At 40.0% G+C, this 19,465-nt stretch overlaps 1 protein-coding gene across 1 annotated transcript; it reads left to right on the top strand.

Moving 5' to 3' along the window:
* The first annotated feature begins 8,959 nt into the window (after positions 1–8,959).
* Positions 8,960–18,750, top strand: SLC10A2 (solute carrier family 10 member 2). Its single transcript, XM_051608356.1, has 6 exons — positions 8,960–9,381; positions 12,949–13,067; positions 14,207–14,295; positions 16,442–16,617; positions 17,208–17,365; positions 18,458–18,750. Exons 1-6 carry the CDS (start codon positions 8,960–8,962, stop codon positions 18,589–18,591), a joined length of 1,098 nt encoding a protein of 365 aa, XP_051464316.1. The 3' UTR covers positions 18,592–18,750.
* Positions 18,751–19,465: the final 715 nt, after the last annotated feature.

Raw genomic sequence — 19,465 nt, 5'->3', positions numbered from 1 at the left:
TGGTATTGTGCACCCAAATAGGGTATGTACCCATTGGCACCTAATGGCTACCTGAAGACCCAAAATGTTACTCAGGTTCTAGTAAAAATGAAACTTCATTATTGCCATCTATTTCATTTGCAAAGCATCAGTCAATAATTCTGCCCATATTTCTACCAGCCCACAACACAGACATTCACACAGGACCAGTCTTATTATCAACTACAGTACTCCACACCATGGACAACGCATTCTCTGTACTTCCAACTCCCAAAACCAAAGATCTGCCTGTCTGAATTTCAAAAATTGTTTTGCTAAAGTAAATTTCCAGTATCCAGGTAGATGGCTCAAATTTCCCAAGCGCTGAGAGTCCAGCAGCTCCCAGATAAAGTTGCATCTGCATAGAATTCTTGAAGGTTTTACAAACATATTTGATCTTGTACATATTAAGCCAAATCTTAAAAAACTCCTAAACAGTGTCTGCTGGTAATAAAAGGTATTCTGAAAACAAAAAGTCAAACAAGTCACTGAAATTAGCATTAACAAGAGCTGAAAGTTTTAAAGGACTAGAAACCTTATGAAGTCCTGGTCAGTATTACCTACAGTAATGAAGATGGGTGTTGTAAGCAAATTGAAATTAAGTTAAAAAGATGGACATGCAGATAAAATTTTTCCCTGAGGAGAAGAGTCTAATAGTTTTAGACTGGCTTTTCAGACCGGGTGTCTTATTATATGTCATTTTTATATGCAATGATACCCTTTTGCATTTTTATTTTTCTTCATTTTTGTGCCTGTAGCATTGGTGGTTTCCATATGCTGAAGTAATATGAGAAATATTAGAGGAATAACCAGAAGTGCTGGGAAGTGGTATTTACTATGGTCCTAGCATCTAGCACAAATGGGATATTAAACTGGTAACAACTGCCATTATCTGATTCCCCTCCCTCACACCTAATTATATGCAATCAAAAAGCTCTAGAATCAATATTGGTGAAATCTAACCACCCATTTTAAGGAAGATACTGTTTCTTTAATATTCATTAGAAAAGTTTCTACCTGACCTAGAACTTTCTATAAATCTGGAGGGACATGAGAATATTCCCTGGTAATTAGGGTATCAACATAAGCAATGGCATATATAGGTCCTAATTCTGTCCTCTGACCTGTACAGGCAAAGCCACTCCTCTGAAGACAGTCTGAGACCAGCACCTCCCAACAGCTATGTGGCAGTTCAAGTCTTTGCTGTAAGTCAGGCAAAGAAATAATAAGGGATGCTCTCTCTCATATTGTCAGAGATCAGCCCAGTTTTGGGAAGGGGGCATAAACCTCCTCAATTAATGAATATGTTTGCTTTCTTTGTTAAGGCATTAAGTCAAAGTAAAACATCTGCTTAAAGAAACGGAACAAAGAGAGAACAAAGCAGAGCAAGAGAAGGAAAACAAAACCAAACAAACAAAACACACAAACAAACAAACAAAAACCAAACTCAAACATTAAAAAAACTCTCAACTTTACTTTTTTATTTCCCCTCAGTTGCTTCTTTTTCCCATTCCCAGCAGTGCTGCTCAGCTTATGGCTTTCTGCTCCTATTCAACTCCCTGGGCAAGCTAAAAGCAGGAACTTAGTTTACGATTCTCCTCAAATTTCTTGTATTCTCTATTCACTAAAGGATGTGCCCTATGAAACCTGGCTCTCCACATCCCTGGTCTAGCTGTCTGCTTCAGAGTTGTTCACACACAACTTGCCTTACTCTCAACACAGAGTCTCATGCACGTCAGAGCACAACTCACCTTCTCCGGTACAGCTATCCAGACTGGGACACAGCTGCCTAAATGTAGATGTCTAATGGTATTTTCAGTGCCATAGGACATTCTGCCCAACAACCAACCAGCCCTGCAGGACACAAAACCCCCCATAGCCTATGGCACGCCAGCCAGCCCAGTGCAGGTGACATGGACACCCTGAGGCTGCACCCCCTTTGCTGTTCTGGCCTGGAGCACTAGAGCAGTGTCGAAGTAAATCCCCAAACTGTTCACCTTTACTTCATGTCAGGTTTTTGCAGAGCAGTTTTGGTGTGTGCAAACTGGTTTCCTCTAAAAGGTTACAGCTACATCAAAAAACACACTGCAAGTTTGCAAATGTGCTCCGATACTTAATAGGGACACATGGATCCAAACTGATGGCTGATCCTTCAGACAGTTCCAAGACACATAGGATGGGGACATCTAGATCAGGGACCAGACTAAACCTTTTCTGAAGTAAAACACCCAAATTACATGTAGGGACATTTTAAAATCCTCGGCACCAGGTGCTTTGGACTACTGATCTCTGCTTCTGTTGTGCTGAGTTAGTTCCTCAATAAGGTACATCACGTCCAGTGACAAGTAAATGAGTGTATGGACATTATACATTTACTATCGTTCTTATTCTACTTTAGTTCTGTGCCTTCTGTGCCCTATCTTTACCTCTCAAAATAATAGATAGAACAATTTCATTATTTTTATTATTATAATTACTATTATTATTTCAGTAAAAGACAAGTTATTGAATTATTTTATTCATTATCAAAATAAAAACTTGAAAAGGTGCAGCTGAGTTCTAAGCTTAAGTGACGGTGGGAAAGTGCATTGGAAGTGAAGGCAAAACCTCTTATTTCCTGCTACTTGCCAGAAGAAAAAGTCATCAACCAACACAACAGCAAACAAAAAACAGTGTAAGTCACTGTCCCTTCTGATGTAAATTAGAAGAGTGAATTTTGGTCCCAAGAGAATAAGAATTCTTAAAAATATTCATTTTTCTTTAATCTTGCAGTCTTTAAAGTTAATCAGGCTTTTGATCTAAAATTTAAATATCTTATCCCAAATTAAGCCTTATGACAAACTTAAAATTACAGGACCAATGAAGACACTGAAATATTTGCATAATATATTAGTCCTCAAAGTCTGAAGTCATCCCTTGCTGAGGAACAAGAAAAACATACTTTTATTAAGGGATTCAACCCAGTAGAATCATTCAAAAACTTACACTTTTATAGTTGGTACCATGACTCATTTATTTGATTTAGTATAAAATTATCTATCTTTCAGCTTTTTAATTAATGTCAGAGGTCACGCTTACAGTTTGGCAGTCAAAAGGCTGGTTTATGCTTTTGGCAGACTTTTCATTATTTGTCTCATAGCAGACAGTCCTTGCTGAGCAACATGAAAGTGCAGATTTCCTCTCATAAATGTACCAAAAAAGAGAGAGATTCTTTATAGTCTAAGGCTTTTGCATGCTCTGACCTGCAGTTAGACAGTAACCATGCCCTTCTGGGATGAGATGTTCTGTTCTTTTGAAAATGCCTGCACTTGGCTACCGAAGATGAGTACACTGGCAGATTTCTCTTTTTCATGATTCAGGTAGACAACGATGAACTGTGTCAGAAAATACAAATGCATTATGTATTTCTCCTTGCACACTCCATATCTAGAGTTCTGACAAATCATAGCAGAGCTGTATCTCTCAAAGCAACTGCTTAGAGTGCGTGGGAGTTCAGCCACGGGCATAAGGTGCATCTCTCAGGGCTAGTACACCAGGAAGCTAAATTTGCCTGTAATCCAAGTACATAAAATATCAGGGGTTTTTCCCAACTGAGTTCATCAACAGCAAAATGCAAGAACACCTGTGCCCTGGATGTTTCATTTGAGACTCAGCTCAAGAGTCTAACAGGCAGAACATAGATGTAAGCACCTGACAGTGAAATGTAAAATGTAAACATAATGATTCAGTAAGTCGGCTTTAGAGCTGACTTTTCAGTATTCTTTAGAAAGCTATTCAGAACTAGATGTATTTTAATGACATAAATTTATCTCCTGCTATGCCATGGAGATCTCGCTTTCTTAATGCCTTCTATAAATTTCCAATCATGGAGTACAATTTTTTCCAAACAAGTAAACAAACACAAAAATCTTGCATTTACAGTTGTACTGTTACAAATAAGGTCACCAATATTAGGTATAACTGCTGTGTCTCTTAAAGTTTATGGTAAAAATCAGGCAATTGCCTTTAGGAAATCAATTATCTGAAATAAAAATTTCTTCTAACCAAGATATAAATATACTAAGAAGCATCTTTGAGTCAGAATTAAGCAGACAAGGAAGATTCATAAGTCTCATTAAGAGAAACATCACAGAAATAAGCACCAGACAGCCATAAAAGACAAACTGTTAAATTGTCTCTCCCAGTGTATGGCTTTCTATGCACTTACTGTTATTCATGTTTTATAACTGCTCAAGTTAATGTATAAATCAATTATCTAATCGTCAGCACAGGGGCAGATCCTTACGGGTTTCATCTGCCTGCATTTGTTTGCTAAAGTGACAGTAAACTCACTTGCATACTCACCATAAAAATTCAAGAAGACAATTCAGAATACAGCAATTTGGTAGTTTGAGGATGGAAGCCTACAGTTAGGCTGCTTTTTATTTATTTAAGTATTGATTGTTTTCATTCTTGAGGTATGCTGACAGTGTCCAGAATCAGACCAGGGATGTTAATCATCACCAAAACGTAACCAGGCTCACTGCTGCTTTCTTCCCTTAACATCAATGCCCAGTGCTTAAAATCACACTGAGTAACACATGCAACAGGAACAGGCAAAAGACACCAGTTCACTTCACAGAGCAGTACGAAGTCCATCTCACCAGCTAAGCAACATAACCTGTGTGAAAAACAGACAACAAAACAGAAGCTGTACAGCTCAGTACCCCTGACAACTGTCTCTGAAATGCTGCTTTCTCTGCGGAGGTCAGGGAAACTAACAAGGAGCAGCCAAATTTGAGGTTGTTGATCTATTTTCTCCCATGAGCCTGTATGTGGTTTAAACCCCAGAAGCACACTGTAAAAAGAAAACAGGCTAGAAGGTTTGAAATCCAGCACTCCTAAGAAATCTGCCTGCCTACTTGACAGTACTGTCCTTCCTGCAACATACTGAGATTTTAACTGTGTCTTTAAATATTTCAGTGTCTTGGATATGGTTTTAGTTCCCTAACAACACACAAGGATATCTTGAAATATCTATTTTTGGCATTTGTGCTGAATTGTGGCATTGTTAGCCTAAGAATAAGCTGAATTCAGAAGAGCTCAGTTCTTTTTACAGAAATTATTTTTTTGTAATCTAGGATTTTTTACATCTAGCTGCTGTACTAATGATTTGGAACCATTCCTTTTACAACAGAGAAATAAAAATGAAGGCAAACCTAGCAGTATAGCTTAAGTTTACACACCCAGCTGGCTCACAAGTCCATACAGAGGAACAGCTTATATTTCATCTGTCCTCAGTTGAGCCCAAATCCTGGGCATGAAGGTCTTCCACTCCGGTACATTTCCAGAAGTCAAACTCCAAGACAAGACCTGGACACTATTACCTCTCGGCAGAGGCTGGAGACCGACAGCAGGGAGCAACAGCTGTTCCTGGGGGATGGCATCAAGCACCCCTTCACAGCTCAAACACATTCTTGGCAGGGGGAGAGAGGAGGTGAAAGCAAGTCCTGTGTGAGGCTCCACTTAAGAAATAGCCTCTGTGAGTTAGAGACCCACCACCTCCTTTCCCAAACCACCCACCCTGGGTTCCCACAGCATCACAGATGTTTACAGGCCTAAGAAAGTCACCCCAGGCCCCAAGGCTGGTTGGAGATTTTTAAATGCTCCAGCAAAAACTTTAGTTTGAACAAGAAGCAAGTTCAAGAGCAAATCCAGACACTGATACAGGTTTTATAGAAAATGTTAATACAGACATTCTTTTAAAACCTTACTAGCCCTTTAAAAGACTTGGATTGAAAAATTTTGTTTGAAAGAAAGCATAATAAGAAGAATAAATTTTCTGCTCAAACAAGATCTTGTAGCCTTCTCTTCCTTTCATCTACTCCTTACTACCTTGCTTGTTGTTCTATTAGACATATCATAATCACACAGATGGGGCACTAATCATGGGGTAGGAGCTGCCAGCTGCCTGGGAGGATAAAGCTACTCTGACATTATACCATCAGGCACCTAACAGTGACTTAGGAGATACAGCCATTTAGCTGACCCCCTTGTAAAGAAACAGGTGCCATCTGAGCATGCTGGAAAATCCTTTCTAATGCAGTCAGCTCCTGCTACATGTTTCGCAGTTTAAAGTAAAAAAATAAATATATATATAGCAGTGCCTGTCACTTTGCACACTGAGCTTAGGCACAAAATCCTGAGGCTTTCAGTGAGAGTCTTGGTGCTGAAGATAATTATGGCTTAGGATGTTAGCCTAGTAAAAAATATTCCTGTAGTGAAATTGAAAAATGTTTGGAGGACATAAAAATTCTTCCCTTGAAAATTCCTTCCCAATTTTGAAGGAAGCCTGAGGCATAAATCTTTGACCAACCAAAAGAGTCAAGGACTTTGGTAGGCTTTCAGAAACTTCAGAATGAGATTCAGATGTGCTGTATAGTTAAAATTATCCCAGCTTTCTAGTGTTTTGTTATTGTTGCTGTTGCTGCTGTTGTTTTGGCATAAAAACCTCATCTGGCTGCTCTTCTGCCTTCTTTTGCTCTTACAGAATGTCAGTGGCACAAAGCTATTGTGCCACACATATTTAATGCAGGAATATTTGCACAGCATCCACGTAGTACAGTGATAAGCACAGTAAAAATATTTAAGTGCTGACTGATCTGTGGTGTTTTCCCACAAGAAAGCATACATGAGAGAAGGACATGAATTCAGGCAGGGGAGAGAGAACAGGGATGGGCAGCAGGAGACAAATACTTCAAGTACTCCACAAAGCTCCTCTGGTCCCAGGTGAAAACAAGGCATGAGCTGTGTCATAAGCACTGCTAGAGCTCATCCTAGAGCTGTCACACCCCAGGAGAGTCCTAGGGCAGCTGCTCTTCCTCAGCCTCTCATCCCCTGTGAGCCATGGTATGACAGAGAGCAAGGAGTCACACCAAAGCCAGGCATGAGATATCTGTCTCCCAAGCTTCATGCCACACCAGCCCAGGCAAAAAAAGGTGACCAGCACCCTTCTCCCACGGTATGGATGCTGAATGTGTTGCCATGCTGAATGGGACAGGGTCAGCTTTGGCTGGGTACCACAGCTGCAAAGTGGAATGCTGGCCCTCTCCCTTGCTCCTTGCTCCTCACACTCAGCTCAGCAAACACCTCTTCTTCCTCATCTGCCCTCACCACCCTGTGCTCCTACTCTCATCACCCATCATTTCCAGCACAAACTGGAGTGAAGTGTGACTGCACCAGCTGCGCCTGGCTGTCCTGGTTTGAGCCAGGATGAAGCTATTTTTCCTTTTACTGATTTTTTTTCCTTCAGTAAGCTTTCTTTTAACTAGTCTCAGAATGTTCCAGCTAGGAATGATAACAAACAGTGGAATGTTTTTCTAACTGCTGGGTCTCCAAGGTCACATGTTTATCTTGCCGGCTCAGACACTACGGGGAAATCTATGACCCCCCCGTAGGAGGCTGAGTTAGACAGACAGCAAAATTGGCCAGAAATATTCCATTCCATATATCTACATAAACTCAGAGGAAGGTCAGAGATCACAGAAGACAACTTCCTTCCTTCTTCTTCCCTTCTCTTCCGTCCATGGCCGGCGTCAGAGGAGGACTCCATCCATCCATCACTGTCGACCCTTAGGCTCGAGCTCTCCTAACCCTCATCACTCTGCTCTCTCTCCAACAGCTCTGGGACTTTTCAGAACTGGTCACAGCTAAGGACAGTGCTGTGGGAGTTGCTGGGGTGGGAGGAGACAATAGGGGTTCTGTACATTTCCTGAACACATTTGTATATAATTGTATGCATTTTCTTTTATCATTGGTGTTTAATTAAAACTGTGCAGTTAGTTTTCAATCCAGAGCATCTCTCTCCTAACTCTCTCTCTCCTTCCCTACCTAGGTGGGAGGGCGAGGGGATCAAGAACATTGTTGTCAAACTGAGTCAAAGGGTGATACTGGCAGAAGGTGCCAAGAGGACCATAGACCTCCACATCGCCCAACAAACCACAACACACGGCTCCTTGCCCCCCTCCCTTCCCCTCTCCTCCCTTCCCTGGATGATGAGATCAGTGTACAGGTAGACACGACCAGGAGTAAGGCTAGAATGAGCAGGAAAGAGCAGCCACCAGCTGGTCACCCAGTGCCCAGCCTAGAGGGACATGGAGATGTCAGGGCAGCGGTGATTCTCCATGTGCTGAAATCAAAAATACAGGTGACATTTTATCAGATTGCATCAGGGGAAACATTGCAGACAGGGATCTTCACCATCTTCAGGATTACGTGGAAGCTGAGAAGGAATCAGAAAGATTACTTAAAAGTTGCATTTATGAGCCAAAATTGACACAAATATGCATGCAGTTTTGTGGTAGTTATCACTGTACACCAGTCACAACTTCTATTATGCTAGAAATAGGACCAAACGAGGATCCCACCACATTCAAATGAGCCTGTGTGTCATGGTGGATGCTGCATCATTTAGGAAGAGTTGCAGCTTCAAATCCTCATTCAGCACCTCTCCTCCTGGTTTCCTGTTTTTTGGTCAGATCTTTCCACCCCACAGACCCTTGTAACACCAGTGTCAATGCACAAATGAGTAGCTCTCCCCATAGCATGCAAGAAAATCAAAGAATTAAGTCTAAACTTCTTCTTCATCCTGTGATTCTCATTTCATGTGTTCAGCTTCACCAAAAGCCTCCCTTACACTAAATATTAACACAGCTATTCTCTTTACGTGGGATTCCTCATTATCATACAAATAAATGATTAATTGTCCCCACACCGAGCAAGTGCAACTTTTATAACTACATGAATCAGCACAGTGCCAAACCCTACAAGAATAGTAACAGTGTTCAAGTATTTATTGCACTTTATTGCTTCCTGGATCATTTAAAAGGAATCACTGACAAACAGGCATTTACACGGGCTTGAAAGACTATCTCGGATGTACTGAGCAGTTCTGTATTTCAAAATGCAGACATACCTCCTTTCCCAGCAACTTAATGCTGGGTCTTTGGCAAAAAACTCCACAGCTTGTTCAGCAACTGCTACTATTTGCAATGGCACCTCTTGTGTATTACCAGAAGATAATTTTAATGAAACTTTGAGCATAGTTTTAAGTACTGTTCTAACAATCATGCTGGCTTTGGTGATGTTCTCCATGGGTTGCAATGTGGAACTTAAGAAATTCTGGGGCCACATAAAAAGACCCTGGGGTATTTTTGTGGGTTTCCTTTGCCAGTTTGGAATTATGCCTCTCACAGCCTTCTTGTTGGCCCTGGTCTTTGACGTGCTTCCAATTCAAGCTGTTGTGGTGCTGATCATGGGATGCTGTCCAGGGGGCACAGCCTCCAATGTCATCGCCTACTGGGTGGATGGAGACATGGACCTAAGGTAAGGGCAGCCATTTTCTAAATAATGTGTGTGTTTTTACAGTGTAAACTTTATATTGCTCCCTTTTTTTCTTAACTTCTCATCCCATGCACAGTGGAACTTTCCTCTTATAAATCATAGAATCATAGAATCATAGAATTGTTAAGGTTGGAAAAGACCTTAAAAATCATCAAGTTCCAGCCCCCCTGCCATGAGCAGGGAACTCTTATCACTAGACCAGGTTGCACAAAACCTCATCCAACCTGGCCTTCAAAACCCCCAGAGATGGGGCATCAACAACCTCCCTGGGCAACCCATTCCAGTTCCTCACCATCCTTATAGGGAAGAATTTCTTCTCAATATCTAACCTAAATCTCCCCTCTCTCAGTTTAAAACCATTACCCCTTGTCCTGTCACTACCTTCTCCGATGAAGAGCCCCCCCCAGCTTTCCTGTAGCTCCTTCAGGTACTGAAAGGCCACTATAAGGTCCCCCTGGAGCCTTCTCTTCTCCAGGCTGAACAGTCCCAACTCTCTCAGCCTGTCTTTGTGAATATGTTTAGTCACTGTAATAGTACTAAATATAACCAGAGTAGCAAATATCCTCGGTTCATTCAAAATTAGTGAGGAACTTGCGTGTCTTATAAAATATCTTTGTTGCACTTCTCAGACTCTGCAGAAAATAGCGTTGATGAAAACCTCCAAAATTCTAAAGATTATGAAATCTTTGTCCAAATTGTGGTTTTGTTTCTCACAAGATCTTGGGCAATAAAAAAAAAAAAATAACAAAAACACATAATGAGATTTTAGGACCTGTATCCTGTGTACAAGATAGTGGCTGTGCAATAGTTCTTGAAGCAATGTCTCTTGAAAAAGACCACTTGTGGAAAAACTTTTTCCTTCCTTTTGTGTTCTGTGCAATGAATAGGCAGGCATAGATTATCTCTTTGGGAACTAATAAAACATTAAAATCCCTACTCTTGGCACCTTCTGCAAAGTCTTCAAACTGAGCGAGAGTTTCACTGGCTAAAACCCACTAACCAATGCAGCTCTGTATTTTTGAGGCCAATGAAAAAACCCTTTGTGGCAAAGAGTGACAGTGTTTGTGACAGGGTGCTCTGAAGCCAGACACAGATATGTAAGGCACCTGGTACAGCCTAGGAATCAAAACACACAGGAGACTTGAACCCTACTCCTGATGCAAATTCCATGGGGGGGCTTATTAACTCCAACAGCCTTTAAAAATTAGCCATCTTTTTATTTTTATTTCCTGATTACTTTGCTCTAATATAAACAGGATCATTTTTCTGTTTCCCACAGAGAAACATAAATCGGAGCGTTCATCCAATTTATCACATATTATTCTGAACTAGAAATGGAAAAAATAATAGAAGAAAGAAAGATGTGGAGCTAGGGCAAAAAGACTAAGAATTTTCATATTTGTATCTTTAATAAGACATTTTTTCCATCCTTTGAAAATAGTGAACTTTTCTGCCTCATACAGGTGTTAATGTAATACCAGCTTTCGAATTATGTATGAGGTCAGCTCTACTAATCACCAACTTCCTCACTGTGGAAGAAGAAAGACCTAATGATATCATGAAAGACCTATGATATTAGGAACTGCAAGACATTTAATTTCAATAAATAGAGGTCTAAGAAACCACAGATGGAAAGATATCCAGCACAAGTCTGAAATTCTGTCCTAATCTTTCCTTGGAGGAATACACTGAGCTAAATTATGCTTTCTCAGCTCCATATGTTCAGAATCATTCTGCTGAAATTAATGGTAAAAATCTGAATTGATGATGCTATAAATATGAATAGGGTTTATATGCCATGAAGCTGGCAGAGGGTGAAGTAAATTGAAAATACATATGAAAGGTTGTTCTTCAGGTAAAGACCTTTACCTTAAGAAGTCAAAGGCTTTTGCTCAGTACCTTTGTGACAATAATGTGGGGACCAAACGATATAGAAGGTACAGCAGAGATGGCAATGCAATCATCACCAGTTCTTGATAGAAGAGTAACTGTGTAAGTAACATGCCTGGTTTCTGGAGCTAGCTCAGTATTATAGAAAGCCTGCTCATCATACCAGACAAGGTTTTATTTTCAACTGGTAGTGTTTTATGTCTGTACATAACAAGCCACCACGATAGCCTACAGTTCTGCTTCAAAATGTCCCAGTGAAACAGATCACAAGTTAGACCAGGAACTAATTTTCTACTGGTCATACAATCTCAGGAAGGTGAAGTACGAGTTTTCATACCTTTATTAGTAACTCAGATCCAGATGATATCCTCTAAAGCTTTCCATAGGGACATCTGTTTTTGACATCTCCTGATACTGGTACTGTGACCTACTGCTCCTGAAATATCAACTCCTCTCCTCCACAGATCCCTGGGGAGCTTCTGCGAGCACAAGGACTGGGGGTAGAGAACAGGCAAACTTTGGAGCAGTGTGTAGGTATAGGGACACTAAGAAGGTGTAGGAAATACTGAGGTAGGAAAAATAAGCTCTTTTCTCCATTTGGGACTTTATCTGACCTTGATTGTAGCCCATGGCTCTTTGTTCTGTATGTGTAGGAACTCTTGCCAGAAACTCCTACAAAGTTATATTCAATGACTCTGAAGTAAAGAATGATGGGAGCTAAAACTAATTAAGATATTCCTGTGGTTTTTGTATTAATTGTTCTAGTTTCCTCTGGATCTGCCCAGTTTGTGGAATAGGACCAGTAGTCCCTTTTCTGAGGGCAAACCAGACAAAAGAGAAATCAGAAGTGAGGCTCCTAAGGAAGTTTCCAAGGTCCCTTAATTAGAACCCTCTCTCATTATTTTCATGTCAAAAGAGTGTGATTTGTTGGCAAAATTCTGTATTTTCTATTCAGATTCTGATAATTTCCTCCTTATTTTTGCTGTCTTGCCTTTTCCTCTTTCTTCATCGCTGTAGCAGGATGTATTTTAGTACAAGATGAACCAGATCTGATGGTTTCAAACCTTTATATTTTAAAACAGAAGTGTCTTTGCTCAGACCAAGGAAGCAACAATACTTATTCTCAGCTTCATTAACTAATTCCCAGAATCTCTTCCATAGCCTACAGCAAAACAAGCCAGAAAAGGGAATTTCATAGCATCACACACACAAGGTGATGAAATATATGTGGTTTATGTTGTTAAGTTTGGAGTGAAATTTTAATGCTTCAGAACAGCTATTATAATGGAAAGCTCCATTTGATGTCCACCTGACCCTGTCCAGCTTCCTACCCTCTCAGAAACCAGCTGGACAGGCAGCACCCAGACAGACAGGCCAACAGACCTTCCTGATGGCCACCTGTCTGACTGCCTTATTTGCCCTGAGATTTACTGTTCTGTGGCTGCAGAACACATGAACATGTTATGTTGCTTTTTTGCAGCAGCAGCAGCAGAAGCCATTCCTTCCATTTAGCCTTTTTCTTACCTGTAATACAGGATAAATTGACTGTAGCCAGCAGCATTTCCTGCCCAACCTTTCATAGGTTGTTAAATTGTAAGGAAAGGAAAAAAACTGCAGGCTAGCATGAGGTTTACTGTCACTCTAACCAATTCTTTGCAGCATCAGCATGACAACCTGCTCCACGCTGTTTGCAATGGGGATGATGCCACTTTGCCTCTTTGTTTACACCAAGATGTGGACCGATTCTGATGCAATTGTATTGCCCTACGACAGCATTGGTGAGCCCAATGAACCAGCACTTTCCCTTCTGACTCTCTCCTTTGTCCTCCCTCTAGTAACAGCCATCTTGATATCATCATCCTTCAGACTCATGAAGAAACAACCCCAGATTTTTAAAAAATATTCATCCTCCTACTTTCTAATAACTTTCCTGGGAATTAGGTGCCTAGATCACTTCTAGTCATCCACAGCTCTGCAGTGCAAAGACTTGAAGTCATTATCAATATGGTACCGGTATTTACCATGTGATTGTGTATGTTGTTCTTTCTAAATGATTTGGAGACCCATGTGGTACTGGGATAAGAATGTAAAATAATTTGTACAGGAATAGCTGCTTCCCCTGGATGAAAGTGTTTGTAACAGCTTTACAGCACAATCCTGCAAAGTGCTAAATGCTGAGGCCGTAATCTGGCAAAGCACTTAAGCACATGTGGATAATTAAGCAAGTGATTAAAACTGCTGAGTCTCTTTGAAAAGCTGCAATCTACATTGCCAGGAGTGGCTTCATTTGACTTCCTGTCATAAATCTCATCCAGCTACAAAGAGAAAATAGTCAAAGTATTTAGAAATACATGTTCCAATGCTTTGCAGAGCTGTGGACCTTGTGCTTATCAAATGCTGTTCCATGTTGTGCTAATCTTCAAAGCTAGCAGAGTAGCTTTCATATTCTTCAATTTAATTTCCCATTGTTCTGGGGGGAAAAAAATCATATACGTTGCTTGTGCTTTCAAAATAAATACTGGAGGGGGGAGGCCAAAACAAAAGAAGATCTAGACCAGTTGTTGATATGGTACAGTAGCAAAATACCTGCAAACAAAATGAACATTTAATTTAGCTACTCACATCAGAGGCTAGTGATGATTAGCACATGCAGATTTCTGCCTGCCTTTCTGATGCAGGTGAATGAGTGTGTAGTTTAGCAGAATGCCAATTACTTCAACAGGCTGCCAAAGATAACGGACTCTATAGAAAAGCAAATGGGCAGGTGTGGGTAGAGTTTGTATGCGTGCTCTGGAGTGTGCATTCCAGAAACATCCTCCAAAGGCTTGCTCCATACCCCCAGCTGCTCTACATGGAGTCTGCCCGCCTGACACTGTGAACTTCTGAAGGATAATGTGGGCTTAACTTCTTTTTACAGGAATTTCACTGGTTGCTCTGGTCATTCCTGTTTCATTTGGAATATATGTTAACCACAGATGGCCCAGTAAAGCAAAAGTCATACTTAAGGTACGATATATACAGCTGAAGCACTAGTAATTATGGACAAATTATGGAATCAGGGCACCACTGAAGCATTATATTGCTATTCATAGTATTAGTATCTGACTTCACAAGAGCTGGGAAGTTTTCAGCAGAAAACAAATGAGACATTGCGGAAATTTATTGCTTTCCCTCTGCATGAAAGTGCATGAGCTGCATACATTATTGGAAACCCTCATTATCTAAAGAGACTACTTTTGTCTTTGGCTGCAACTATGTTAGTAATTGAGTTCAGTTTATAATGTAAACTGAAATTGGAAGGAAAATCATTCAGGTCAACTGGATGCAGTTATTCTCTGCAAAATGAAAAATGAAAACATTCTGCATTAAAAAAAATTTCCTGCCTTTAAACTAGCTTATCGATTGGGGGTGTGGGGGGGCAATTTTGAGTGTGATGTCAATTTGTATTTTAAAAAAAAAAAATTGAAAATGTTCAAACTGTTAAAAAAATCTAACAAAACTACTAAAAAAATTCAAGATTCTTTGAGATGCATCAAAAGTATGTGGTTTTGGCAAGAACGGTTCTCACCAAAATAATAATAATGGGAACAGCAACAACAACAACGTGGTTACATTCAGTGTTAACAGCAAACTAGTGATTCTGTACATTAGGTTTACATTTAAAGTGGTTGTCAGATGTAATGAGTACCCTTGGCTTTTGTTAAACACTCTTAGTTAACATATATGTTTTCTAAATTTTCTTAAACAAAACTCATCTGGCAACTGATTACTTTACCTATACTTTGTTATAAATTCTCTGCTCAGGTAGTATAAAACACAAATAAGGACCTTTTAAGTACAATTCATTTTCTTGAACTATTAGTTTATTGTGTTGTATTTTTAGATGCATTCACAACTTACTTATGAGCTTAGATTCTGTTGAGTGCTGGTTTCAAAACTTTACTATTCACGCTTAAACAGCTAAGAGAAAAACATGGACTTGAACTCACAAAAAGAAATACTCTACTTGCTGTCTCAGCAAAACACCATTTCATCCTCTTTCTTTCTGAGTGGGTGAGCAACGCACCAGAAGGTCCCTTGGCAGTTTGCTTTATGTATGACAATGAAACATCAAGTGTAGATTGAGCCATACCTGTCAGATTGAGACCCGTAAAGTGACAACTGGAGATAAGAGCACAAAGAGAGTGTGCTTGGTGAGACAGAAGTGCTTGTTGTGGACAGACTATGTTTCTTCTTCCTAGGCATATGTGGTTAACAGCTCAGTCAAGCCAAGGTACTTGTTCACTCAGTGCTCTTAAAAAGGCATCAGCTAAAGACTGATTAAATCAGTTCTAAGAAAATGCAGGTTTTACCTGAGAAACAGATTTTCCTAAACTTAGCCCCAGAAGTCTGTTGGTGAGATCCCTGAGAACATATGCCGTAAGACCAGATGTTGTACTTGGATATTGAAAAGAGAGTGAGTTATCACTTTGTTTGGCAAGAAGCAGTAAAGATCTCAACACATTCAGCCACAAGAAACAAGCTCAACTCTGTGTCCTGTGTCTCTGTAGAAATGCCATATGAGCTCACAGCCAGTTTTCAAACACAAATGTTCAGCCACATTAAAGATTTACTCCTCCACTTGGCAAATAATTCCTATCACTAACAATCCAGTGTTTAGCTAGCGTACACCATACTAAGCCCCAGAGTGTACCTGCTCAAGAACAGGGAGGAAAAGTTCATTATACTAACTATTAGACTGTCAGTTTCCCAACTCTGGGAAAATTTTTCTGATGTGTGCTCCATTCCTTGCTCATGTCACACCCATGAGATTATTTTTAATCTCCATTTCTAAGTACAACTATAGCCAAGGCTTCAAGGGACTAGTTTGACAGGTATCTGCTGTATATAATGCACCTATTAGAGCTGTGCCTTGATCTATATCTGCAGTCACACGTTGAAGTAGATCATATATCTCCTGTTTGGAAAAAGTGGCAGCTATCTAATCTGTCTGCCTGCTGTGAATTATATTGCTGCAAATTTTAGATTTTATGTCTAATAAGATGTTTCAGTGACTCAGAGACACTCACAAGCATGTTTGACACTATGTTTGATGCCATTACATTGCATTGGGATCTCTTTTTCACCAAGTCTTTCCTCTTCCCCCTCACAGATTGGTTCCATTGTGGGAGCAGTCCTTATTGTGCTCATTGCTGTGGTTGGGGGAATACTCTACAAAGGCTCCTGGATCATCACCCCAAAATTATGGATCATTGGCACCATATTTCCAGCAGCTGGCTATTCTCTGGGATTCCTTTTGGCCCGCGTAGCTGGTCTGTCTTGGCACAGGTATAAATTTCTCTGTGATAAAGTCTTATTTCAATTGTTAAATATTTTATTTAATGATTAATCAATGCTGAGAATGCTTCCTAAACATTAGCTATGCTACAGTCACTCATTCCCCAGCCCTGCCCCTGGAATACTTATGTGTAGATAAAATTTTCTTGTCCACATTTTTATTTACAGATTCTGACAATACTATTTCTTCCAGTCTTTCATATATCCTCTCCATGTCATGCACTTCAAAGGAAGGGGACAAAACAGACATGAATTCTAAGTGGGTTGCAACTGCAGTAAAATTTCTCATGAAGATGCAACAGTCTACAGTTTAGAATATAATTGCAATAGAGGGAGATAGTGAGTGACTGTTACCAAATACAGCATGCGTGGCTTGAAGGTAGAGCACAGTCATTTAGAATTACTGAACTGCCATAAACTCTGTGTGTTCTGGTGGTAACAGTGATATGTTTGTTGACTATGTGAGCTGAAGGATACCATATTCTCAGTTACTGTATGTTTCTTTTTTCATCCAGCTTATTGAAAAGTGTAAGGACGCACAGGTGGTTATTTCACCATTGTCTTTCTGTTATTCCTTTTAGATGTCGTACAGTGTCTCTGGAAACTGGCATGCAAAACACTCAGCTGTGTTCAACTATAGTACAGCTCTCATTCACCCCTGAACAACTTGAGCTGATGTTTACTTTCCCTCTCATCTACAGCATTTTCCAGCTGTTGTTTGCTCTACTAATTTTAGGAGGTAAAATATATGTATTTTCTTTTATAGCATTATAACTATCATTATTATTATCAGTCTTATTTTTAATGGATTTGGAGAAAACAAGAAGGGATAAAAATAAGCAAATGTAAAACAGTTAAGTATATAATGATCAACATAATTACTGAGCATTGCCACTGTGTTATGCCCTGTACATAAGCTGGAATATACAAGGCCCAGCTGAAGACTTGGAAGATGCCGTTTTTTTCAGCACAAGGGAGGGGATCTCCAGCACCTGCAACCAGGCACATGAAAATACCTTCAGCACAGAACTGTTATTATCCTTGGCTAAGGAAGAGCAAATGTGTCTTCTTCCACAACTCCAGGGTGCCCAGGCATGCAACTGCACAGCAGGGTCACCCCAACAGACAAGCACAAACTCCCCCTCCTATCAGCTGTTGAGAGAACAGGCATTAGCTTCACAGCTAATGTGAGAAAATATCTTCCATTAGATGTAAAGGTCCCTTTTCCTCCCACATCCACCTCTCATGAGTTGCCCAGCTGTTACTTCAACCCACCTATTGAGGGTTAGAACCTTGTCCCCCTTGCTGACCCCTAAAACCAGCTGTGACTGTTGAGGTGCCACTCCCAAACCAGCCATCATACCAGACACCAGAGCCCTGCCCCAGGGACACAGACTGCAAGGAGTAGCCCCAACTCTGACCTCTCTGGCAGGCAAAGGTGTGGGGACAGACAAACCACTTTGTTCTAGCTCCTACCAAACAGGACTCATGTAGATGTAAGGATCAGTCCCACAGCCCAGAGCCCAAAGGCTTCCCAAGCAAGACACAATGCTTTTAAAAGTCACTGCACACAAACAGAACACAAAGCTGTCAAGCACCAAAAGTAAACTTAAAATATTTTCCTTGTTATTTTCTAAATGTACGTTTCCAGTGATGGGGGCAGTTGACATAAAATAGTTTGATCTAACTTTAAATAAACCATCTGGAGGTTTTGGAATGATTTAGCAATATAAGGAAGGAAAATATTGTATGGCTACATGTTGTTACAGTGCCTTTTTCAGGCAACAGTACTAATTTCTTTATTTAATACTAAATATATTCTGATTCCCAGGCTACCGTGTTTACAGAAGACACCGGGTCAAAACAAAGACAGATATTGAGAAAACAGAGGAAACAGAAGATTCAAAATCAACGTCATCACATGCTAAAATAAATGGAGGATTTGTATCAAATGAGAACAAGTAGACAATTACCTCTTTTCTCACCAGCTGAAAAGATATAAGATATATGGTTGGGTTTTTGTTCGTTTTTTTGTAACATGCTGTTGCTTTATGGAAATATTTAACAAAAGGAGGAGTTTTGCTGATATTGTACAGTAAGACTTCAAAATTATTAACTTATGAAAGAGTTCTGCTTTGATTTTGAATATGGCTTCTGCCACAATTGTAGAATCTTTTTTTTGAAAATATTTAATGTTTTATTACGGCTTATTTAAAGAAAGGCAGAATAAACATGAGCTGTTGCTAAAAAAAAAACCCAGCAGATATTTGCATTATCAACTCCAGCCCATGATTCTGCAAATCCAGCTGCTATTTGTAGCCCAGAAATCTTGCAAAAGTTCCTGAGCAGCAATAGGAGTTGATATGGAAGATCTGATAAAGCTGGAAGACTTTCACTGAGCATGATTCAACCATGAAATTGGAACAAGCTAATAATGAAATAAAGTTTCATTTAGGTCAGTCCGGGCAGACTAAAGGCATTGCTCTCTACTAATTTCTTGAAACATTAATTTATTCTAAACCTATAATTTTAACAAACACAAGGTACCTTATGACTATATTTTTTTACCCAAAGTAATACAAAGTATCAGCTTTTAATCTTCAGTCTGGGTCTTTTAAGTGCTGGAAACATGAACAGAGAGACAAAGCTGAGGGAGTCAGCCTAGAGCAATTTTACTGTGACAGCAGTAAAAGCCTCAGAAGCAGACTGAGATTTTGAAAGTGTAAGAAATTATCAACTTCTGCATTGAAGGAAGGCATTTGAAAGTGGAACAAAACCATCCCTGATTCATCCAGGAACTACTTTCATCACTGTTAAGAGGAGACAATAGTGCTTGAGG

This window comes from Apus apus, chromosome 1 (genome assembly GCF_020740795.1).
Source record: "Apus apus isolate bApuApu2 chromosome 1, bApuApu2.pri.cur, whole genome shotgun sequence".
Taxonomy (NCBI): domain Eukaryota; kingdom Metazoa; phylum Chordata; class Aves; order Apodiformes; family Apodidae; genus Apus; species Apus apus.
Note: the sequence above shows the minus strand (reverse complement) of the source record. Positions and strands in the feature narration are given on the sequence as shown.